General features: G+C 37.8%; 2 protein-coding genes across 3 annotated transcripts in view; both read left to right on the top strand.

Annotated features, from left to right (window-relative positions):
* MOSMO (modulator of smoothened) overlaps positions 1 to 5,745 on the top strand; it is a 33,895-nt gene extending 28,150 nt beyond the window's left edge. The window contains exon 3 of the mRNA XM_052773398.1: positions 1,743 to 5,745. Coding sequence (XP_052629358.1) covers positions 1,743 to 1,927 — 185 coding nt within the window. The 3' untranslated portion in view covers positions 1,928 to 5,745. The remainder of the gene's footprint in view (positions 1 to 1,742) is intronic.
* Positions 5,746 to 6,714: 969 nt separating this feature from the next.
* VWA3A (von Willebrand factor A domain containing 3A) overlaps positions 6,715 to 24,548 on the top strand; it is a 37,266-nt gene continuing 19,432 nt past the window's right edge. For both annotated transcript variants that reach the window (XR_008232890.1, XM_052773391.1), the window contains exons 1-17: positions 6,715 to 6,878; positions 7,111 to 7,231; positions 7,844 to 7,968; positions 8,047 to 8,121; positions 9,432 to 9,486; positions 10,273 to 10,371; positions 11,429 to 11,535; positions 11,827 to 11,952; positions 13,271 to 13,379; positions 15,132 to 15,197; positions 15,672 to 15,797; positions 17,593 to 17,731; positions 17,821 to 17,924; positions 18,161 to 18,241; positions 21,816 to 21,910; positions 23,372 to 23,491; positions 24,370 to 24,444. Coding sequence is in view for 1 of the 2 variants with exons in the window: in XM_052773391.1 (XP_052629351.1) it covers positions 6,799 to 6,878; positions 7,111 to 7,231; positions 7,844 to 7,968; positions 8,047 to 8,121; positions 9,432 to 9,486; positions 10,273 to 10,371; positions 11,429 to 11,535; positions 11,827 to 11,952; positions 13,271 to 13,379; positions 15,132 to 15,197; positions 15,672 to 15,797; positions 17,593 to 17,731; positions 17,821 to 17,924; positions 18,161 to 18,241; positions 21,816 to 21,910; positions 23,372 to 23,491; positions 24,370 to 24,444 (1,703 nt within the window). In the remaining variant the exon portion in view is untranslated. The remainder of the gene's footprint in view (positions 6,879 to 7,110; positions 7,232 to 7,843; positions 7,969 to 8,046; positions 8,122 to 9,431; positions 9,487 to 10,272; positions 10,372 to 11,428; positions 11,536 to 11,826; positions 11,953 to 13,270; positions 13,380 to 15,131; positions 15,198 to 15,671; positions 15,798 to 17,592; positions 17,732 to 17,820; positions 17,925 to 18,160; positions 18,242 to 21,815; positions 21,911 to 23,371; positions 23,492 to 24,369; positions 24,445 to 24,548) is intronic.

Here is a 24,548-nt window from a genome sequence, read left to right as displayed (position 1 = left end):
AAACAAGAGCAGCTGCAGCACTGCTGACTTCCACAGGAATCAGTGATGAAAGTGATGGCTATTACTGTTGCCAGTGTTTTTTACTGTTGCTTGTTTGACTTGGGGGGAAGCTCAAGCAGGGAACAGCTTCCCCAAAGTTTGTTCTGTCTTTTAGTGGTGGAGAAGAGAAAGGGGAGACAAGGACAGCACCCGTGTCCCTTACCAACAAACAAAAAGCAGCAGTCTGTGTTAACTGAGAGAAGACTGAAAAAATTAGCATGTAATGCACTTTTTTCAGGCAGGAACACTGTAACTTGGCTTGAATTTTCTTTTTCATGTGACCAAGTTTATAGGTAGACTTTGAGGACTAGGAGGGGCTTCAGTGTTAGCTGTGCATCATGTTAGGAGATGGTGGTATGTGGCTTTGTAAGGTTGGTGGGATATCTCTCCCCCAGATATAATTTAGGTTTGGCTGAATGGGTATTGGGATGCCATGTTCCACTTACAATAAATAATGTTTGAAACAAAGCTGAAATACATAGAAGTGAAGTAAGAGTAAAGCTCTAAGAGTTGACTGAACTGGTAGAACCAGATAAAATTCTGTGTTATTCTAATACTGATAAAAAACCCTAATTGCATATTCTTGCATATGCAATCAAACCAATTCAAAAGCTAAGCCTTTTTATTGTGAAGAATGTCTTGCCTCTTGGAGGAACTATATTTGGAAGTAATTCCCTTGATTGAGACAGTAGAGCCCTGCATATTGCTATGTTCAAACTAAACAGGGTTACTTATCCAAAGGTATGTTACAGGAACACTGACTTTGTCATCTGGGAAAGATTACAACACTGGATGTTCTCTCCTGGATTTGACCAGAGTACTGAAATGTGCTGTGAGGAATGTTGGCCACTATTGATACCTGAAGGCCTGTGAAATCCATAATGTAATTCTAATGAATGGCTTTAATAGGAGTTCTGGTTTCTTTTTTGTACATTCACACAGAGTCAGTTGTAAGCACAAACCATGTACATTAAGTCTAACTGTTCAGGTGAAATAAAAAGCCTCATTGCTTGGTCCTCTTTGTTCATGGAGTCTGAAATTGAAGTTTTTCACTAAGAAGCTTAGATTAAACTGACTCAGAAAACTTTCTTTGTATTCCAATGGAAAATCTCAAGGATATTTCATTACTTCAGGAAACATTCATATAACTTTAGGAAACTTGTACATTTTAATCTAAAAGAATCTGTAATGACAATATATGTGTTTTCTATTTTTAGCAAAACTTTTACGGAAAAGGAATTTATGTGGAAGAATGGGAGAGGGCAACTATGGTTGGAAAAAGACAATTCTGATAATAGAAAAGGAGTTTCTTCGATGTTGAATGTTAGTTTGTCTTGACTTTGGGGAAAAATTACTCTAAAATAACTGGAGAAGTAATGAACTCTGTGATGAAACTCATGGATGGTGGTAGAAGTACATCTACCAAATTTTTAATCTGTAAAGACAGTTCATGATCTAGTGAGCAGGACTGAAATTACAATCAAAATGGGGGACTTTCAGTCTTTCTTGGAAGTAGATGAGGAATGTTTTGAAAGCAAGATAAAGCCTACTTGGTCATTTCAGTCAAGTTAGGTACTGGAATATCTTAGCTCTTCAGTTTAGTCAGAATACTTTGCTTGCTTTTCTGGACTGCTCTATGAACTGGTAAATATTTTGACTTTAACTCAGCAATGACTGTTTTTTCTTTTCTCTTTTCTTTGCAGTGATTCTATTCTGTATGGCAGCCCTAATATTTCCAATAGGATTTTACATCAATGAAGTTGGAGGTCAACCATATAAATTACCCAATAACACAGTGGTTGGGTCTTCGTATGTACTGTTTGTCTTATCCATTTTCTTTACAATAGTGGGACTTCTATTTGCTGGCAAAGTTTGTTTACCTGGCTGATGAATGTCTGAACTGCAGGACTTTATTTTGGAAGAGAGCAAGACATCAGAATTGCATTCTCAGGAGGATGCCTAGATCAGACTATCAAACACTTACTGAAAAGAGGAATGCTTTGACTTGTTCTCACTATGCACTTTGGATGAAAAAAAGGAGAGCCTTTCCCATAACCAAATACAGACAACGTTGACTAATCTCCTGAGCATATTTAATGCAGTCAGGTCTGCACTGTGATAGGAACTAGTGAAGAATGCTTTACACTGAGAAGCATAATGCCCCATGTTACTGTACTGTTCCTGTTTTTAATGTCTAATGATTTGGAAGTCAAAGTATTTATGAACTTTGTGGTAGACCAGAGGGTTGCAGAGGAATTCAAGTGAGGCTGGCCTCGCTGTTTAGGAGATTAGTATTTTACATCTTCCTTCTGATGAGCAAAGCCTTTGGCACCAACGTGGATCAATCTTGCATTACTGCACCAAGAAGCCAATAGATCAAAACATGTTCTCTAAATGTATGTAACAGCAAGGAGACATACATCCCCTCCCCCATAAGCTCTACAAAAACACTAAGGAACGTTTTAGAGGGGGATTTCTTCCTTATATTTATATAAATATATATAAATATATATATATTTTGCTGATGCAGTATACAGTGTGTGTGTATGTGTGTGTGTGTATATACACACATATATATATGTGTGTATATACACACAAATGGTTCCTGGAAAAGAACTCAGAACGCTTTGCTAGCAAAACACTGTGGTGTGCAAAACTAGAACTCAATAGAAAAAAGCCATTTCTCTGAAGGCCACATAGCTGAGAGTCTTCAGTTTACCTCATTCTTTGTAGCAGCCCTTGATTTTAACAGTTTTTGTAATAGGTACAAATGATCCCATGCCTTTCTAGGTGCAATTTTAAGTTAAGCTAAAATTGTTTTTATGGTAATTTATTTGTATATGAGGGTAGAAGGTGAGATCATGTCATACCTTAAAGTTAAAAACCTAATTTTGGGAAACTGACACTATTTAAATTATTAGCAACTGTTGTACAGAAAGTCTCTTTTTCTACTGCATTGTTATATTAGCATTCATACATGTTCAAGCACAGCATTTTACCATAGATAAGCATTTCTCTAGCACATGTAAAATGCAACGTTTGAAGTAATGCAAACACTGTTCCACTGCAAAGATGAACTTATTTTCATTTGAGTATAAATTCATCTTTACCCAAAAAATGAGCAGTATAATTCTTTAAATAATATATGCCTTGTTTACTAAAGTTGTTATTTTAGATGTGGACTTAAGGGCCACCCAAATTTGGAGTAAATATTCTTCACTAAAGGTAGTTTTATTTTTCAACGCAAGAATCAACCTTTCAATCCATAGATGTCATAATTCACTACTCAATCTAACCTTGCAGAAAGTACAATTTAGTGTCCCAGGAAAGCTGCCTGCACTATCAGTATTTATTTTCCAGGTAATACGTGGTTTACCTGAGATTCATTATGAAAACAAAAAAATTGTATGTTTCAAGTACTGTTTCACTGAGCTTATTAGAAGAACTGCATTGCTAAATAGACATTTTTCTAAAATGTTAGTGAAAGTGTATTTTAGAATGAGGTGGTTGTTTAAAATGTAATCAGCAGTTTCCAGAATAATCACTTATCACATAAGCTTAAGTGTTTGAAAATAAGACAATTTGCACGATTCTTTTAAACTGTGTGCCATTCAGACCCTAGTGGGTCCCTGTCCTCCTCCTCTTCCTCTTCCTCCTCCCTCTCCACCTCTTCCCTCTCCCCCCTCACAAGGTATTTTAATATGAAATGGTTATTTGCTGAATTAAGTATTTTTTCTTTTGACATTTTTGAACAAACTTGTCACTGGAATGGTCTATAAGTGACTTTTTCTCCAGTCAGCTCACTCACAGGTAGAAGGGAGTGTTTATAGAACACTAAATTTTTCTAAAGTATACTAATCTGTAAATACAGCCAGGCACCTGCTTGGAAGTAATGGTTTAAATATGATTTGGTTCCTAATTTAAGCCTTCATCTGCATGGGTAGTCCGAGGTCCCCAGCGATGTTGGTGGAGATAAAAAGCAGGGTTCAGCTGCTGGATGTGTGTCTAAATTTTTGGTGTTATCACTGCTGTATCCTAAGCTGATGTATTCACTAAAACTTAGATCATAAATTAAGTTGGAAAAAAAACCCTTTTTTTCAGAAATCTCGCTCTTGTAAATAGTTCTAGGAGATTTTTGTAACTGGAACACAGATGGGGGGAGAGTTTCTTAGCTGCTAAGATTTCTGCCCACCCCACTTACTTATTTCAGTTATAGTAACATCATGTATACAGTGGATTTACGCTTAGATTAAATGGATCATCATTTAATAAAAAAATATGAACAGTTACCTTGGAGCATACCCAGTCTGTGGCTGGCTGGCTGGAAATTTATCTGATCTGCCAGTGCCATTGCTATGAATTGTTAAATGATAGCAGAGATTTAACTAGCAGATTGTTTGTTTAAATATTTGAGCATTTTAAGCCCAGAAATAGATGCAGCTATCTGCATTTAAAAAAATCCCACCCAGTAATTGAAGAGACAGCTGTCAACAGTTGCTTTTAATAAGGTCACTAAGTACTATATAGTACAGTATTAATTTATAGCAGAAAATCATATCTTGTAAACTGTATATAAAACACTGTTTTATGGTGCAATCATTTGTCAAACTTATGTCTGTTACTTTTGTTTTAAAGTTGTGTGTATTCTTTTCATACCTAAGAGCATCACTGTAAAATCTGCTGAAGACTATTTATAGGTTTTATTTGCACAAGGTTTTGTTTAAAACTACAGGAAGTTCGTATTGAACATGCCTAAACATCTGTAGACTTTTTCAGTTCATGAAAAGAAAATGTTTCCATATGAATCTTCTCCAAAGGTAATCCCGTATTTGTGTTGAGTGTTTACATAAACTTTTCTGATTCTGCCAGCCATTATATTTAACTTTTTGAAGGACAGCTCATTTCACGTGTCACTAGGGATTCTTATTTAGTCTTTTGCTTCAAAATTCCCCAAAAAGTTTGATGTCCCATCATAATGTAATTTGTGCTCATTTTGTCATTTATTTGGCTAACAAAATGTAAGACCAGAAACTTAAAATACCTTCAGAAGGAAAACTAGTTAATTTGTCTGTATAAATCTTGTCATTGAGCTCAGCTGAAATAATCACCTGGAAGCCGTTTGTCTCAGACCTGGGCAGGATGTGCTTCCCTGAACACACCAGTCTAACCATTTAACATTGTTTTCCGTTGTTAATCTTGCTGGCAAGTGATATCAGTTTCTTGAAGATGCTGGTAGTGTGCAACACCACCTGAGCCCCTTCCTCTGGCTGAAGTAAAGCCACCGGATTAGGGCCTTCCTGTCATACCTGTGTTTCAGAGCTGTTGTTTAACCACTTCAGAACACAACTGTAGATTACTGTTTGCCCCAACACACACACACACACACACACACACACACAAAAAAAAAAAAGAAGAAAAGAAAGCTGTCCTTTAAAACCTTTGTGAAGGATGAAAATAATGAAGGAAATGGTGTCTGCAGGCGGGTTGTCCTGCCTGGGCGTCACGTCGCTCCCCGCTCAAGGCCTGACCGTCTGCGTCCCCTGCCCCGGCCTTTACTGAGGATTGTTTTCTAATTGGTTAGAACATTTTTCAATTAATGATTTCCGAACAAATGTTAATACAAACTGTATAAAGTGAACATAATTTTCTTCACTTGTATTTTTGTTATTGAGCAAGTTTATCAAAATAAATTGTCTACTAAAGCGACTGGCCCCGGCTGCGCTGACTGGAACCGGCCCCTCCCCTCCCCTCGCGCGCAGGTATCTCCTCAGCCCCCGCGGGGTCCCCGCGCGCGCCGCCCGCCCACCACCGCCCTCAGGCGGCGGGAAGCGGCGCCGGCGCCTCTCGCTGCGCGGCCGCTGGGGCCGGCCCGTCTCCACCGGCAACGCCGTAACACGGCGGTGCCGCCGCGCCGAGCGGGGCGTGGGGGTGGGCTGCTCCCGGGACCCGCGCGGGGGAAGGGTCGGGTGAGCGCCGGCAGGTGCCTTGGCCTGACGATGCTGAGGTGGCTTGGGGGATCTCTGTCACTGGCGCGGTGGCCGCGAAAGCCCAGGCTTTCGGGACGTGCCCGGGGCGGGGGGTGTGGAACGGGGAAGCCTTTCCTCCGGTGAGGTGAGTCTCTGGGGTCGGGACGGCGCAGGGTCGGGGGAGCTGAGGGGCCTTTTCCCCAGGAGGTGAGGAGAGTCTCGGGGGACGGGAGGGCGCGGGGAGAGGGCTGCTCCGGCACCCGCTGGTGAGCGGGAGGGCACGGCTGGCTGGGGACGGAGTGGGGCGGCGGAGCCCAGCGAAGCGAAAAGCGGGGCTTGGCGATCGGTTTTGCTCCGGTCTTACTGCGCCTAAACCCGAGGGGCAGCTCGCCCACACGCCTCCATCCCCGCGTCTGACGGCCCGGCTGTCTCCAGCCGCCTGCCCCCCTGCTTCTGCTGCGGCGCACACTGGCCCGTAGAGCTCTGGGCTTTGCTTTGGTTAATCTTTTTGTCTCGTCGAGCTGTGTAGCTAGTCTCCCAGCAGCTGTGCGTACATGTAATTAACTGCATAAAATCCCTTAACAAATAGCTCTGGCAGAACAGTTCCTAAATGTGTTTTCTATGGACGGATAATTGTAACTTCTCTTTCAGCTGTCTTTTAATTTGCTGTTGTCCCACATGCAATGTAATTATCATACAAGTTGCTGACAGGACCTTTTTTAACAGTGTTTATTCCTGAGGATTTAATCTTTTTACTCTAATACTTTGTCTTTTTTCTTTTTTTAACAAGGCTATGTCTATTCATATAATGGATACACACATCAGGAAAATGGCACAGTTGTTGGACAATGATCAGTTTTTGGAAAAAGTTGGGTGAGAATACTGTTACAAAATCTTGTTAGGACTTCATATGTAGGTATAGAGTAAATAACTGTACTTCATATATACTATGTTCCTTCAAAACATTTATCATATATCAAATGGAATGTGTAAACAAATGTTGAAGTATAAAACAGTTCCTACAGAAAAAACCTGTAAGAACTTTATAACAATACAGGAATATTATGGGTAATGAAGTCATCCCATAAAATTCGTTGTCTTGTAGGGTGACCACAAAATCCAGTCTACAGGGTGATCACGCACTGTGGCAAGATTTTACTATGTCTCATGTAGGACCAGATAATGGATTGCTGGTAACACATATCAACAAGACACAAGATCTGCTGGTAGGCAAGTTTTCCTGTTAAATGGAGCAACTAGAAAAGTAACACGTACCCAGTATAAATAGAGAGCGGGGAATAAATAAGCTGATAGACAACTGATATGTTTCCTTACATGTGTTTGCATATACAAACAGATAATTTGATAGATATAATCACTGTAGTCATGAAACTACATATAGTTTCTCTGCAGAGATGAATCAGATTGTGAAAAAATCGGGCAAAACAATAAATGTAAATCAACTGCAGGAGACAATATATAACACTTCAAATTCTGTGAGGCAGGTTTTGGAGATGCTTAATTTTTCTTCCTCTCTGGTAAATCACTGGGGTATTTCTTCTAATTCTTTTACTAAACTCTCCTATTTCTTGTCTTCCTTCCTGTCTCCTCCAAACTAAGCTCTCCTTTCCCTTCCTTTAGCTCACAGTCTGGGGGTATTCTGAAAGCTGCTTTTCTTTTGCATCCCACATCCAAAAGAGTGTGCCAGTACCTAAAATTACATTGTTCTTGGATATGCACTGTCTACCAGCAGCTATCCTTAGAACTTACATTTTTGTCACATTTGAACAGCACATTTTGTTTCTCATACTGCATTTATTTTTTTATTTGATCTATAGAGAGTACAAATGAAGAAAATACAGTCTAAAAAGGTGCAAACCACAGAAGAATGGCTAAGAAACTACAGTTTAGAATCCTTGCAATTAACATTAGAGCATCTGATAAATGAAGGCAATATTATTTTGTAAGTGCAACACTGCCCTTTCTTTAGTCAGTCCTAATTTGTGTGCATCTCTGATGCTAATTATGCATAGTGTTCCAGGAATTCAAGAAATGGTGTTGAAGAGATAGAGTTTACAGAAGAGACTGTTACGGATTTTGAGTCCAGACTTTATGAGTAGGTATCCATCTTGTTTATGATTTTGATGCGTAATTGATTCTATATCCCCATCCCCCATGGTTACAGGTACTGCCTTAAATCTTAATTTGTTATCTCTGGGAACTTCAGAGTATCTCAGCATTAAATCCTTTCTGCTGAGATTTATGGTAGGTGATAATTATATGTCACTACAGCTGAGGGTTTTTTATTTTTTTAATGAAGATGCTTATCAACCAGGATTTGAACTGAAGCACTTGGCTCATTTTAGAAAGGCAGCTAGTGAATGGTTGGATTTTCACAGGTAATACTGTGTGTTTGTGGGTTATGTTTACTGTAACTTGGATTAGTTTCAAGTCGTGGATCTAGTCATGGTATGTGGAAGTTAAAAGTTTTCTAAGTGAATTTTAAATGTATAAAATCAAGGAAACTTAAATTGAGGAAAACATTTAATGAATAGGTTCAGTAAGCTGTAGAGTAATCATAATAGTTTTGCTGGTCTTCACAATACTTGTTAGACTGTTCCCAGGAGTGCCACTACTTCAGCATACCTCACCATGTCAGTCGTGAAGATCCAGAATCTTCAGAAGGTCCACCTTCAGCACTTGGGCCGTGTGCCATCTAAGCAAACTATCTGCAAATCTGGTTTTAAAAAGAGTAGCTTTTGTGTTTTGAAAAAGCAGAAAGTTTTTCCCCCTTTGAAATGTTGATTTAAACTTCCTGTTCACCAAATTCTGAAAACTATGCATATGGTATTAAAAATAAGTTGGTTGAAGTAAAACAATTTTGGAGGACAGCTAGCACTTTGTTTTACTTCAGGTTATACCTATTTTGAAATGAAACTGTTGAAAGTTGTGCTGCAGTTAGTCCGGCGCTTCAGTGAGCGTGCTGCCTTTCAATCACAAGGTTGTATTTTATGAGTGTCTTAAGCAATAGTGCGGTTCATATTAAATGCATCTCCTGACAATAACCTATGTGTAGTGAGCTAAGCTCAGTTTAGCCTGAGCTTCTGTTGTTCACACATACACATGGTGAGTACCCCTCTCCTATCTCTGAACAGAATAAGCCAGCAACTGATCAGAAAACATTTCAGTGATCCCGTTTTTCAGACAGCTGCATAATCTAAGCAGTCAAGCAGCTTTAGGGGAAGAAGTGTTTAAATGGCTAGCCATGCAGCCACCAGTTGTATGAGAACACTGAAAACAGTATTTTTAAAAGGTGATTTTGCATTTGCGAGAAAAAGGATGTGATGAAGACAAATGGTTGAATGTTACATTGATACACAACGCAAAAGAATGCCTTAGCTAAATGTGTGCTATGCCTTTTGTCAGAGTGATTGAACTTTATCAGCAGAGAATTCAGTGGCTGTTGCAGGACAGCAGAAAGGTAACTAACTTTGCAGTATATTTTTAGAATGGAATTGTATACAGCATTAAAGAATAAATTAACTTTTGAATACTAGTGAAAAGTGGCTTCCAGAAAGCTTATCTATTTTCATTATTTACTGTGAGTTATACATCACGTGCAGTGATACTTATCTTGACAATAGATTGTTTTTCTTGATCTTTCAGTGATATGTGGTTTTCTGCTTTCTAGATCTAGTCTTTTTCTTTCTCTTAGCAATCTTAATCATCAGGACCTCTCAGCACGATTTAAATGGAAGCAGACAATGCTGAGCTTAACCTCTCTGACTGGAGTGGAGCTGTCTTGTAGTCCATTGTGCCTTCTCTTGCACAGCTGGTTAATCATTTATTGTCCCTAGCAGTGCTAATGCTTGGGAATGGGAAAGGGACATAACTCCCTCTTGAAGGGGATAGAGAAAGAAGCAGCATTCCAAAATCTGGCTTCCACTAAGTTGCTTGATTTAACCTGAAGAAGACGCTGGAGACAGAGTTATTTTTTTATCCTCTCAAATAATGAGTAGGTTGTCTTGGGAAGGAGCGAATATGACTCACTGGTAAGGATAAACTGGGAGCCAGTAGTCCTCTCTTTTTTTTTTTTTTTTTTTTTTCCCTTTCCCCTTGGCTTTGTCACTGTGTCATCTTTATGCTAAAAAGCTTAAAGTGAAAATAAATACCTAATATTTGATTTTAAAATGGTATTGTACAGAATAAACAGTAGCATTTTTAAACTTTAGATAAGCTTGGTATTTACAATGACTTCTTTTTTAAGGTGTTTGGCCTTATAAAAGGAACCAAAGTTGGACTTGTGGTTGATGTGTCTGATATGAGTTATGGACGTAGACTACTGGATTTTCAGAAGGACCTTTTGGTAAGTAATAATAAAACAGACTTTGGCGATTATAGCATATTAATCAAGCTTTTGTATAACTACAAGCCAGGAACTAAGTAGAAAAAAAATCTGCTTAAATTGATAATAGACAATACAATAGAAGTTTTGTGGTGTAGAAAAGTATGTTTTAAATGCCTGAAAGTGTAGTCTTTGTTAATGTCTAGATCCAGACAAACTCCAGTATGTACCATAATAATAATACTTTTCATATTAATATTTAGAAGTTTCTCAATTCTTGTACCAGCATTCTCTATGGAATAAACTTGCCTAACAGAAACAGCTGTAAGAGCTAGAAACAAGTTCTACATAGAGCTATTTATAGTTTCCTTATGTCTTTATGTTTTGTCACAACAAGGCACACTTCACAATTTCAGTCAGAACCTTGGTGAGTTAATCACTTCCTGAAGTCCCAGAAGAAACTTGTCATTTATTGTGCTTTTTATTTTTATAAAAGGTTTGTGGTAAGGAAGAAAGATACAATGTGGCTGGTTTACTGTCTAACTTTGAAACTTTGTACAACTTCATTTCCTGCATTCAGGAATTATTTAAATTTTATTTATATTATCTGCATTTTTCATTTGTGTGTTTTAAATAAAACTACTTCAAGAAGACACAAGTTCCACATAGTGTGGTTGGTTTAGCCTTAATACCTGAACTATTGTTTAGCCCTATCCATGAATATGTATTAAACATTTTTTAGTAATTGCTTGATGGGTGAATATGCCCATTCTAGATCAGTATGTTGTTTCATGTGCTTATCAGCTGAAGAGAAAAACTAATACCAGTACAACAAATATTCCCTGCCTCCTGCCCTATTGACAAATTGGCTGGATTACCATAGGTTTGCAGGTTCTGTCTCTGTACTCCTTACCAAATATTTGAATCTGTATGACTTTTCCTTGGAAGCTTTTCTCTGTAGTAGCTGAAAATAATGCTGTCAACTATTTTTAGGAAATTACTGTTTTTATTCTTTTACATAATAACCCTACTAGAAGCAGCATAGATAGTAATGCATTAACAATTGTTTATTTATTAGTGCTTAATAGATGAACAGCTATGTTATAAGAAGCAATTGTACTGCCTCTCATTCAGTACAGAAATTTCACCTCTGTGGGAGAGTCCAAAAAACATCAATGTTCATGCGTAAGTAAGTTCATTTCTCTGAAAAATAAAGGTGTTTCAAACAAGACCTCCATTTAATTAGAGGAATCTCTTGCAGATAATAAATAGTGTTTTTCATCTTGTGCCTGCAGTGATTTGTAAGAGGGGGAAAAAAGCAGTGAATTTAAGCACAGTCAGTGGTTCAAGCTGGTTGTTCATGCATAAAATATATCGTAGCAGCTCCTGTGGTTTGTAGTAATCTTCATGATCTATCTTATTTAGTGCCTGCATGTTAAGTGTACATATTCTTTTTTTTTTTCCCCCTCCCCCTAGGCTGCATGAAGCAAGACAGTGGATACAACAGCTGGAGCCTGGTCGAGGCTGCAATTTGCTGAAAGCCTTAAAACATGTCCTTACGATGAAAGAACTGAATTCTCTGGTTCTTATTGTAGGAAGCTGGTAAATCCGTTATCCTTCCTAACAACCAGCTTTAACTTGGATACAGAATTGGTACAAGAATCTGAACTTGATACAAAAATAAATAGAAAATTTAAGATCCAGGTTTTATGTATTTTTAGTTCATACCACTGAATTCCTTTATTTCTTCCCTTTTTTACTATTTATAAATCTTCTCTTTTCTGATACAAAGCTACGTCTTTCCTTTGCAGATCAGTTACTGCAGTAATCCATTGAGAGTCTGCTAGCATTAATGTTACATCAATAAAAATCCTTCAGCATCATTAAGGATGTCACTGGAAGGGTCCACACCTCTGGGAAGATTAGATGATAAGCTAGATTTTGCTGTAAAATAGCATTAAGCATTCAAAGATAGTCTTCTCTCTGATCTTGGTGCTGATGGAAAATTTAAAATGTCTGATTAAATAAATGAAACCAGGCTGAGATTAGATAAATTATGGACTTAAATTCTGCAGTTCAACTGTCATAATTTGAAAACTTGGAGTACTGGAGTCAGGATTACAAGAAAAAGACTACAGTAAGGGTTCTGGGAGTGTTACTGTACTCCTAATTTATTAATTGTATTCATTTTAAATGTGCGAAAAAGGGATGGTGTAAGCTTGCAAGCTTGATATTTAGGGTGATTGAGATTACATTTCAGCTAACTTACTGAACACACAGTGTTCAGTTAAAAGGTTCCAAGTTTTGCTTAGGTCTGCTTTGAACAGAAAGCAAAAGTTTTTAGTATGTGCAAGTGAAAACTTACTTAATTTCTGTCCCTGACAGAAGTTTAGCTGGAAGGAAGGGTTTTTACTAGCCATGAAGAACCATCAAAACTCAGAGCGTGAAAGCTGTGTGGGTCGCTAAGTTCTAAACACAAAGCCAAGTTTTACTTTCTTTGGTGCCTTTGGAAGACAATGGACATCCTTAAATACAGTTGAAGATCTGAGTTGAAAACTTTTCTGTCACAGTTTGTCACGGGGTAAAACCACAATTCCTGATTTTTAGCTTCCAGGGCTAGCAAGGAATAATTTAGAACATTTCACCTACATGCTGTTATGAACTGGAATAGAATCTTAGTACTTTTATTATCATTCAGGTTTTCAGGACAGAACCAAACCCCAGTAGTGGTACCTCAGTAACTGTTGAAAGAGGGAGAGGAGGTCACATTATGCTAAATGACTGAATTACATTCCCATTATTTATTATTTCTTTCCCACTTAGTTTTCTTCCCTGTCTTCTTCAATATGGCCTTTTTTCACCATTTGATTACTGCCATTGTTAATATCTTTTTTTTTTCTTATGTATTTATTTATATCAGCCCTGATCAGTCTTTGGAAATATTGTCTGACTATGCTCAGCAGTGTATGGTGGGGAGAAAACTGCAGACTCATGCTGTTACATATGATTGCAGCAATCCTGCTTCTCTCGTAAGCAATTGTGTTAATACTTACTTCCTTAAGTGTCCTGCCATTTGTTTCGTATTCATCTGCAATGTCTTCTCTCATAAACTTCTGGGGAAGCTAACTTATTCATTAAAGAGTTCTTGATCTAGAGTTGTATTTTCTTTAGAGCAGATTTGCACACATGAAAAGATTTGCTTGGAGCATTCATCTTGGTCCATACCAAAGCCAGAAGTGGCAACCAAGTGGTGTTGGCAGGCTTGGCAGCTGAAGGGGAGCAATTATTTCCAGATGTGTATTTAGAGAAGACTTTGGGCCTAAGAGCTCTTCTGCAGGTGAAAGCAGAAAAATAGGGGATTTCAGGTAGGCAATACTGCAGTAAGGACAAGTGGGTGGGGAGAGGGATCATAGGAGAAAGGCAGGGACTTGGGAGTGAGATCATGTGAGTATGGCAGTCTCTGGAATAGTATCATGGTTTAACCCCAGCCAACAACAAAGCACCACGCAGCTGCTCACTCACTCCCCCCCCACCCAGTGGGATGGGGGAGAAAATCGGGAAAAAAGAAGTAAAACTTGTGGGTTGAGATAAGAACAGTTTAATAGAATATAAAAAGAAGAAACTAATAATGATAGTGATAAGACTAATAAAGTGACCACAGTAATGATAAAAGGATTGGAATATACAAATGATGCACAGTGCAATTGCTCACCACCCGCCGATCGACACCCTGCTAGTCCCCAAGCAGCGATCCCCCCTGCCCCCACTCCCCCCAGTTCCTATACTAGATGGGACGTCACATGGTATGGAATATCCCGTTGGCCAGTTTGGGTCAGCTGCCCTGGCTGTCCTGTGCCAACTTCTTGTGCCCCTCCAGCTTTGTCGCTGGCTGGGCATGAGAAGCTGAAAAATCCTTGACTTTAGATAAACATTACTTAGCAACAACTGAAAACATCAGTGTTATCAACATTCTTCTCATACTGAACTCAAAACATAGCACTGTACCAGCTACTAGGAAGACAATTAACTCTATACCAGCTGAAACCAGGACAGATAGGAATATTTTTTGTATGGAATAGCATCAGTGCAAGACCTAGCAGCCTTGCTCAAATTATAGTATTGATCATGAGCAATCGTTTGGATGTTAGCAGTGACTGCCTGAAGGAAGAGGAGGACAGAAGGATAAGGAGTTACTTTTGATTAGCTTCTGCACAGAAACTTGGTTTTAGGTGTTGATTGCTTGTTTAAGCTTAACTCTAAGGCATGCAGTGACTTAAGTTGTAGGGCAGACTGTTGAAATCCTGGTTTGAAGAAAAGATTGGATGCAGTAAGGGTATTGCAGTTGTGGGAAAAGGATTACAGTGGTAGATGATAGGAGAGAAGGAGATGGGAGAGGTGAAAAAAGCAGCAAAGGATTTAAGAGGTATTTGTGGGCAGGGGAAGGATAGCCTAATATTTATACTTGTAAGCTTCGGTGATACACCTTTGATCTTACTAGCACAAGCCTGCCTTCAAAGGAAGACAGAGTGACTGGCATTTTAACACAAGGTGAATGAACTTGACCCTTATTGCCTATTTTGTAAATTTCTTTACTGAGTTAGTTTTTCAGCCATATTAAAATAAGACTGGTAAGAAAACAATGGAAACATAATTACTTTGGCTTTCTCACTACATGTATCTCAAAAATTCTCTCTAATCGAGAATTGAATACCAACAACCTATGTTATCAAAAGAGACTACCAAATCAAAGTAACTATTTTTCTTCCTATTTATATATGTAGGCAGTTCTAAAGAACCTTGCAGAAGCTGTAAGAGGCCGTTATCATTGCTACTCTTCAAAGGGAGAGGTAGGTGACAGCTAGAGAGACAATGCATTTTGCTCTCTTTTTGATCATTCTTCACTTTTAGAAGGTAAAGTAATTATCATCTGAGTAGAAGTTTATAGCAAGACCTGGTGCTGAAAATTGCTGTCATAGAAGTGCTGAGGATGTGGTCAATAAACCTGTAGTTAATTCTTTCTGCAACTGGAAATGCTTTCCTAAAAGCACAATAAATTTTGCAGATATTGTTCACTGGCTTAAAGCTGATGAATAGGATGAAATCAGTGGCTTATTGTAGACTGATTCAAAATAATAAAATGATATCTTGTTTATAAAATAATGAATAACTTATATGCAGTGCATTAGATACATTTACAGTCAATTCTGCTATGCCAGGCAGTCTTGTATAGATGTATGCATGTCAAAGTAAGAAAGCTGTGTTTGGTTGGTATTTGAATAGTAGTTAACTTATTTTTTCCCCCTTTGTTTTTATATGTACAGAATTTTGATAGCAGTGATGTTCATCTGCTACTTCAGGAATCCCAGAAAGCTAAGGACCTACTCAAGAACATCAAGCAGACTTTTCGAAGAAGAATTCATAGCTCACTTATTAGTAGAATAGCAGATGTACGTATCTTTTTTTTTTTTCAGATACACTTTGAAGTATCAGGGTAGAAGTTTTTAGTGTTCACAATGTGAAAAAAAATCTGTATGATTAATCAAGTATTTTGATAAGTGAACTTTGAATATTATGTATTGGCCATCCATTGTAAGAGCAAATTAAGGCCAAAACCAATAAAGGAGACATTTTGCTAGACATTCTCCAAAATGCAGCAAGTTTTATAAACCAACCAAATGCGATGAAAAGAACATTGTACCATGATCATAATGGAAATCTAAGATAATTGCTAGCCTAACTGTATGCATGATCATTTAAATGAAGTTCCAACAGTTTTTTAAGTAAAAAGTTACTTACTCCTACCTGATTAAGGTGGACACTTAAATCAGTTGCAAAATCGTAAGGCCTTGTCTACATCCCTTATTAGTGTTGAAGTTAGGAGGCTACAGTCTGTCTGTTACACATCTGTCTCTGTGTTGGTCCTGTCTTATTGGCACCATTTGTTCTGTAACAATTGCCTTCATAATGTTTCTATTTTTATGCCTTATTTGACCAGCATACCGGAAGTTCTTACCTTGTTTGTCTTTTCTCCAATAAAGTAACTTCTAAGTGCTCTTGCTGAAATATGGATGAGGAAGCAAAAGAATCTCCTGTGATTTTTCTTTTTTCTGTGGAGTGTTTGGATAATTTCTAGTTCTGCTTTGATTTCGTAGAGAGATTATTTACTCATCTCTTTCTTTCACCTTGTGCAGATAGTGTTAAGAGGAAATACGTATCTCTCTTGCCTTATGCTCATCTCTGTACTTTCTAGGAGCCTGGAAGTTTAGAAAGTGGCTGAATTCCCCTATGGTTGCTAAACTTTAATGCCAAAGATTTGGCAGCACTGTTTTGCAAATCTCTGAGGATTTTTTTGTTAAAAAAATAATCTGTTCGCTGTCACAGCTACTGTAGGCAGTTGTGTGAGGTGGACAAATCTGATCTGAAAAAGGGACTGAAAGCTTCCATTGGGTATCCTTGCATATCTGGTCATCTGACCTGAGACATTTCCAGACAGGATGCAAACTGGTTATTTGTGAATAATATTTCTAATTCTGTTTCCCCTCATCCTCCCTATTCCATATATATATATAGAATTTATATATAGATATAGAATATCTCTCTTCCAACCTCATAATTGCTAAGGACCATGCAGAGTACATATGGAGCAGAAGTCACCCTGAAATGACTTAGACGGTCCTATATCCCCAAATAAAAACACGTCGTTACAGAGGCTTACCGGCCAAACCTTCTGTATAAAAAAACACCTCCACAAACTTCTGTCCATTCATAAAACAAAGGTCTCTTACCCCTTTCAAAATAAAGGAATTGTAGTGCCCCATAGGAGTTTTTGTTTACTTGTTTCCATTGGTGTGAAAGAAGGTAGAATGTGGTTCATTTGACTTGTTACAGGTAGAAAATGGAGAAGCCGAGATTTGATCTGTGTGTAACAAAGATCCTTTTCCTAGTTTCTTTTCTTAGAGAAATGATTGGCTGTTTTCATGCCAGTATGTATAACCATGATGTTTTAATTTCCCTGTGGGTTTTTTCATTGCGGCAAACACAGTGAATTTAATGGAACAGTGTCTCCCAAACCCCATTTTTAGGAGGACCTTTGATAGCTGTTTTCAAAGTATATTGCTTGTTGAAATCCCAGCACTTTGGTGAACATAACTAAAACTAACATTCGATGCTGGATATTTTGGACTGAGGGTAAAAAAAAATTCTGCTGAAACTTGAAAGAGTTTTTCTTAAAATCTGTTTTAGGTTTCCACAGAATTTGCAAATACACCACCTTCTAACTTCTTACCAAAGCCTCCAAAGCACGAAGGACCATTAGTTATTCAAACACCGTGTGTCCTGGCCAAAACCTCAACAGACTGGTTAAAGACAAATGGATTGAAAGGTAGCACAGAAAGAAAAGCTTAACAGGTATGAAACATGAATTAAAGACACAGCATATGTTTTATTTAATTTCTTTGTTCCTTGCTATAGCTAAAAAGTTAAACCTTTATCAAGTTTTGGCTCCCAATGCCTTCTCTCCTGTGGAAGAATTTGTACCTATTCTTAAAAAAACAGTATCATCAACTCTACATGAGGTAAGTGATAAAGACCCTTTCTTGTGGGTTTTTTTTTATTTCTATTGCTACATTTTTCTAATTAAAATCAGTACTTTATAAGTTAGTGAAATTCTACAGGCTTTAACTGAAATTTGAGTCATAGATTCAAATCATATACTTATGCCATTCTTAAGAATGATTCGGTAATGAATTCCATGTTAGTGGAGCTCATATAGGCTTCTGTAAACACATAACTGTATTATTTATCCTTCTAGAAAGCAATGATGCAGTTTGAATGGTATGATGGAACTGTGAAAAATATCCACGTTGACCTGCCAGTATTATACAACTATCAGGTGAGTTGTCTATAGTGATGTGGCCTTGTCAGGGCTAGATTGCCATCTAATTATTCCACATTAATTGTCCTGTTACATAAGTACTGCAGGGATTCCTGTGCAGACAGCTGTCCGTGTAAGTCTGCAGTGATCTGGTCGGGCTTTGGACCCAAATTCTTATGGTAGTGAGGAAGGAGGCTAAGTAAAAGAATGCGTCCATCAGTGCTGCTCATAATACAGCAATGTGCATTTTGCAATCTATGTGTAAGAATGTATTTACATTATTTTAACCACGTATGTATGAATCCTTTAGCCTGTACATTGAAGGGATACAACACAATAGAGTGCTCCTGCTTGCTTGAACATAACTGTCCCATTTAATCTTGGTTTAACTATTAAAAAAAAAAAGTTCTGTATTTTGTTTTATTTCTTTGAAAGTCAAACAAGTTTTATGAAGAAGAACATCTAATTGTTACTGGGTAGACCAGGAAAGTCTCAAGGCGTAGCAGGAACATTCGAGGAAGTAGTGTAGGAGCAAGCTTGGATGATTGTTGCATGACTTGAAAGACATTGTGTGATATGAAAGCATGCACAAAGGCACATAACATAGCAGCAAACAAGAGCCTCTTCCTGTCATAGCAACGTAGTCCCTCAGATGTGTAGGAAAGAGAATCAGGGCAAGGGATTATTTTGAGATAAAAGTTTGATCTTAAACTATCAAATAATCCAGAAGACTGGTTGAACAAGGCATTAAAATATTATACTGTGCCATGAGTTTCTTTGGTAGGTGAGCTTCTCTCAACTCCATGGATGGATGGATGGAGATAGGGAGAATGGTGAATTAAGGGGAGTGATAAAAGAAGACACAGTATTCCAGATCAGTGATGTTGATTTCTGTGTGTGGGGAAGGTGGCAGAAGCATATGAAAGTCTGCATTATGAAGAAAGCCACAGGAATAAAATTAGGTTGCCTTGATCATGATCTTGCATTAGTCAATATTCTCTCTTTGGATAATGTGTACATACACATGAGTTTTTCTCCTGTATGTGTAGTTTGGGGTAGATCCTACAGCATCCAGCACCCACTTTCCTTCTGTTTGAAATCCTGCTATAATACCTTAAGACCAGTAATGTAGTACAGTCCATATGGAGAGTCCTGTAGGATTTGGAGATAGAGTTTATATTCTGAATTCAGCACCTGACCTGTACTTTCAGAGACATCACATTAGCCTTTTCATTGTGAATCCTTCACCTTTTCCACATGGGAAGTAGCTAGTTGTCTCCATTGTAAAATGATGACATCCAAATCTAGTAAATTCTACGGAATTGCCAAATGGTAATATTCTGCAGATGGTCACATCAGAAGTAATTCACTCTGAACTTACTCTTTTACCAAGAGTAGCATTTTAGCCTTGACAACGTTCCTGCAACACTCTTGCCATGCAGTTAGACAGAATATATTTTTGCTAATGTGACTGTCAAGGACAACTGATTTCAATGTGTTTTCAGCATAACCAACCTTTTTTAAAAGTCAGAAAACAGAATTTATCTCTGCTTACTTTATAGAAGGTTGTCATACTTTTGCTTTACTCTAAAGTGTCAGAGGAAGCTGGGTATTTGCATTTCATGTTTTAGGATATGCTCAATTGTTCTTTATACTTAATGTGAATTCTGAAAATTCTGGCAGCATAGCACTGCAAACCACATTCTCCTAAATTATTCTAGTTTACCCCCTTCATCTGCAGCTTGGATGGAGCTTTGGGTTTTTTTCTCTTTCTTCTTCCAATGTGAGTGTGGTATGAGGAAATTACACTCTTCAGGCTTAGCTGGGCATGTGTGGACAGTGGATGCTGCAGCTTTGGTTTTGCACCTTTATCTGCAAGGTAAAATACTGTGGAGGGATTTGAATCCTGGGAAGAACAAGAGGATTGTGTCATTGTGCAGCATGGTATGATGAGCAGAGGCACCCAGTGCTTTCAGATCTAGAGCCCCACATTCTACACTACGGGCAAGACAAGAACTGTTATCATCCTGGGGCAAAAAGTAGCAATCACGAAATGGAAGCTTTTAAGCCTTGTTTGCTATTAGTTAGCAGGAAATTAGTGGGAAACTATTTTTATGAAAGAGTTCAAGAAGGTTGAGCACACCCTGTTATTTAAGCTCAGAAAGCTGGCTAGAGTTCAGAAAAAAAGTAGGTTTGTCCAATGATACCAACGGCCCCATTCAGTTTGAGAAACTCCATGCCTTCCAGTCTGTAACCATGTGTATAAAGGCTGTTTCTCAATAGTCTTTCAGGCCTTTAGGAATATCAGTAATTTCCATAGCAAGCATGTGGAGTTTGCCTTGGGGTCGGTGACAATGATTTAATAAGACTAAAAGTAGAATAAACATCCAGCTATGTACTCTGGCCCACCCTTGAGACAGAGGGAGATGTTGGTGATAAATACAGTGGATGGCAAGTAGGGCAGGGAACCATTTCTTTTGTGTGGCATGTGTGGTGATCTCTAAATAGTAATCGAGTGGCAGAACAAAGTAATATCTCCATGGCTGAGTCTCTGGTAATGTAAGTGAATTTTTCATTGGGTAACTTTCTAGCAAGTAAATGATTTTTGAACTATGCCGGTAGCATTGGCTTTGGTGTCTGTCTAAAGGGAAGCTTTAAAAGAGAGCTTGCAAACAATATTGTAGATGGTGTCACTAGTGAATTCAATAAGAACAGTTAAATACCTTATAGATAATAGTTTTATGTTAAGTATTGATTGCATCATCTCAAGTCAGAGCAGCTTTATATTCCAAGACATGTTCATTTGTGTTAAGCACACAAATTATGTGGTGTTTTTCTTTTCTATCTTCCTTCTTCTAGCAGCCCTGACAAAGGGGTATGGGAATGTTTCCAGGCAGGGCAAATATTTATTTAAAATGGAAGAGGGATGAGAAATCTGTAGAACTCTATAGTCAGACCTCAAAGGAGAATGTGAAGTTTAACTGGCAGACATTAAAGCAGCTTCTGGCTCCTTGATCATCAGTAGATGCTTGTGTTCTGTGCTCCAAAAGCTGCTACGTTATAGCTTTATTTCTGAGTTTCTTGCTTGATTTGCCCTCATACGTATAATGCATAGATATGCTTGCAAAGGTCATGTTCTATAGAGTTTGGATAAATTGTCTTAATGTCTTCAAATTGATACTGTGTTCAAGAACGGTATGTGTTTGAAAATATTGTGGTTATTTTAAATGATGTGTTTTGTTACGAACACTGCCTGAAATTGCTATTGAAGAAATGGTAAGCTTGTAAAAACTGTGGTTTGAAACTTTTTTTTTTTTTTTTTAATGTACTTGACCACTATTTTGGGACATGATAGCAAGAGGAAACATGAAGAGGAGAGTTTAGAACTTTAGAACCTTTTTTGGTTTTTTATCATTGTATGTTTTTCTCATGGACTGTATTCTCTTATCTTTACTAAGAATGAAATGCTGTTGTCAAAATGAATGAAAATCATTATTTTTTTTCATCACTATGCTGTATTAAGCATTTGGCAATAAAAGACTTACTTGAACTTTTTATTTTTAACTTAAAATTTCTATATTTTTATCCATAGAAACTCCTTGCTAAAATGGTAAGAATCTATGAGAAACGAATTGACTGGCTATCTGTTGCTAGCAGAAGAATATGGGGAAGTGTTTGTGAAAGGAGGTATCGTACTTTGATAACCCTTTTTTTTGTGTATTGGTAATGGTTCTAGTTTGCCAGCCTTTGCTTTGTGTGTAAGTCAGCACCAAGGAATACAGGGCAGAAAATAGTCAGATTTAGAAACAACAGTTGCAGATATGACCAGTGTAGGCAATCCGCTTTCAAAAACAGATATTGATATTCAGCTTTTTTAATGATCCAGTGAATTTACTGAATCCAGTGATGATTAGTCAACACAAAACTGCAATTTCCATGAGACAGGATGAGATTCTTCAATTTGATTTATCTAGCAAGTAAGCCTTTGGGGAATGTTCTGTCTTAAACCACACATAAACAGAACCTGATGTTTCCGGCCAAAGGTCGGGTTTACAGTCAGCTTTCCAAACCCATGCTATTAGTATTTATGCCTAGAGTTTTTTCTGCACAGCCTGTCATGGGTTCTTATGAGAAGATGAGATTCAACCTACCAACTATCTTCTGCCTCCACCACTTGTTGAAGTGTATTCTAGTGCCAAATGACAAATGTCAGTGTAGGTATACTCAAAAACCTAAGATTTTTTTTTTCCCTGTGTGAAGTTTGAGGTCTTCATCTGATTATGTATTTGAGGATTATGTTTATTTACATTGTGTGTGAGGCCTTACCTAACCTCAGTTGCACAATTGCTCCTTTTGTCCTGTTTACGAACCTTGACTATGAAGTTTCAGACAAAAGGAAGATAGCTGAGGCCACTGTTACTAGACATTTTCTTGTTCATTGATCAAGGATTGAATTAGCTCATCTGGCCACTGTAACGTGTTGGGAACTTGCGTCCCACTGTCCATCACATCTGTGATTCTTTTCATAACCACTGATCCCAAGATATCCCCTGTCCATTAACTGTAACCATCCTCCATTGTCTCTACAAGCAAGACTTAATACTGACCGTACTGAAGAAGGTCATCATTAACACTTTTTCTCAAAACAGGTAACGTGACAGTTAACATCAGTCCATACCTGAGCAACCACTCTGTCACTGACTTGCTGGGAGAAAACTTACCATTTATATTTGGAGCCATACTACATACATTCCTGGAATTATGGCTGGGGAAAGGACAATGAACTATCCAGCAACTCTTCTCGTTGGATAACATCCACGCATTTCAGGCGTGTTTTGGATATTCAAGTACAGAGAAGAAAGAGGACCTGTTTAGGGTTCAACAGCCATTATGGCACTACATGTGCCAGTACCCTGATTATTGCATAGCTTAAGAAAGATAGAATTTTCCGTTGTTACTTTTTTTTTTTAAAATCTTACCTTATATTTTGCAGATTATTTTTTTAAAATATAGATTCAGTGTTTATACATCTTGTTACATAGCTAGAAGATACTTTCCCTGGCAAGTTAGAGTACAGTGAAGATAAAAATATGTAATTAAATAAGATTTTTTTTCTTTTCTTTGATGAATACCATATTTCTTATATAGGGTGGTTATACTTGTTGATATATCAGTGACAAACTCTATGTACATCATCCATATCCAACATTCTTTGCGACTTTTACTTGAGGAACAAATGTCAAATAAGGATTACTTCAATATTATAGCGTAAGCAACCATTTAAGATTCTTTTAAAAGAATTGTAATGCATTGCAATGAAAGAAGTATGCTGAGAGATTGTAGTTACTAATGGCCATATTTTAGATTTTTTAGTTGTATTTAATGTTTTATGATTAAGTACTTGCAAGAGTAACACTGATTTGTTGTTATTGGATAGGTGCATGGCTCAGATGTATGGAGACCAGATTAGTAATTAAAAATCACTGTTTTGGGTGAGGCTCACTGGAACTCATTGTATCATACCTGTAACAAATTATCTTCCTGCTATATTGTTCATAACAGTATTAATTCACATGTCAGAAACTTTTACTGGAAGAGGATTTTGGTGTCTCAGGTACCGTAATTGAGAATGCCCTTTAAATTTTATAGTAACTCCAGTACTTTTTTAAAAACGTAATAGTACTAAAATTCCGTACTCAACACTGGTAGCCAGAAATGTATGGCACAGCTGCTGAACAGCAGCTGGGCAGGTTTCTGAATGGCAGGTAAAAGCAGGAGACAGCAGCTTATGGAGTTCCAAACCTGAAAGAAGAGAGCCCTTACCTCATGAGAGATACAGGCAGCATCTGAGGGTTGGGGTTTTTTTGTTGCAATCTTTCCGCTGAGCTTTTACCAGCTCACTTAAGATCCTGTTCAGGAAAGAAAAATGTAGTCTGGCCCACTACCTTGAAAATCCGACAACCCCTGAGTGATGGATAAGTGTGAATAATTAAATGGTTTGAAATAGAAAATAGTTAGCATCAGGCAATTTTACATCTGTAATACCCCAAATGAGATTTTTCTTTTTCAGTGAATTTATTCTATCTTTTCGTTTGCTGCTCTAAAGCATAATCTGAAAATTAATTGCTGTTATCTTTCCATGAAAGATTTGGGAGTGACATTATGCCTTGGCAGCTGGAACTGGTTCCTTCCCAACCAGAAAATTTACAAAATGCTTGGAGGTAGGATCAAGTAACTTTCCCGTACATCTGAATTAAGTGATCGTAGGTACCACAAAACAGATAAAACAGAAACAGATTTAAACAGCATTTTGAACAATTTAGAA

Source organism: Harpia harpyja, chromosome 21, assembly GCF_026419915.1.
Source record: "Harpia harpyja isolate bHarHar1 chromosome 21, bHarHar1 primary haplotype, whole genome shotgun sequence".
Classification (NCBI taxonomy): domain Eukaryota; kingdom Metazoa; phylum Chordata; class Aves; order Accipitriformes; family Accipitridae; genus Harpia; species Harpia harpyja.
Note: the sequence above shows the minus strand (reverse complement) of the source record. Positions and strands in the feature narration are given on the sequence as shown.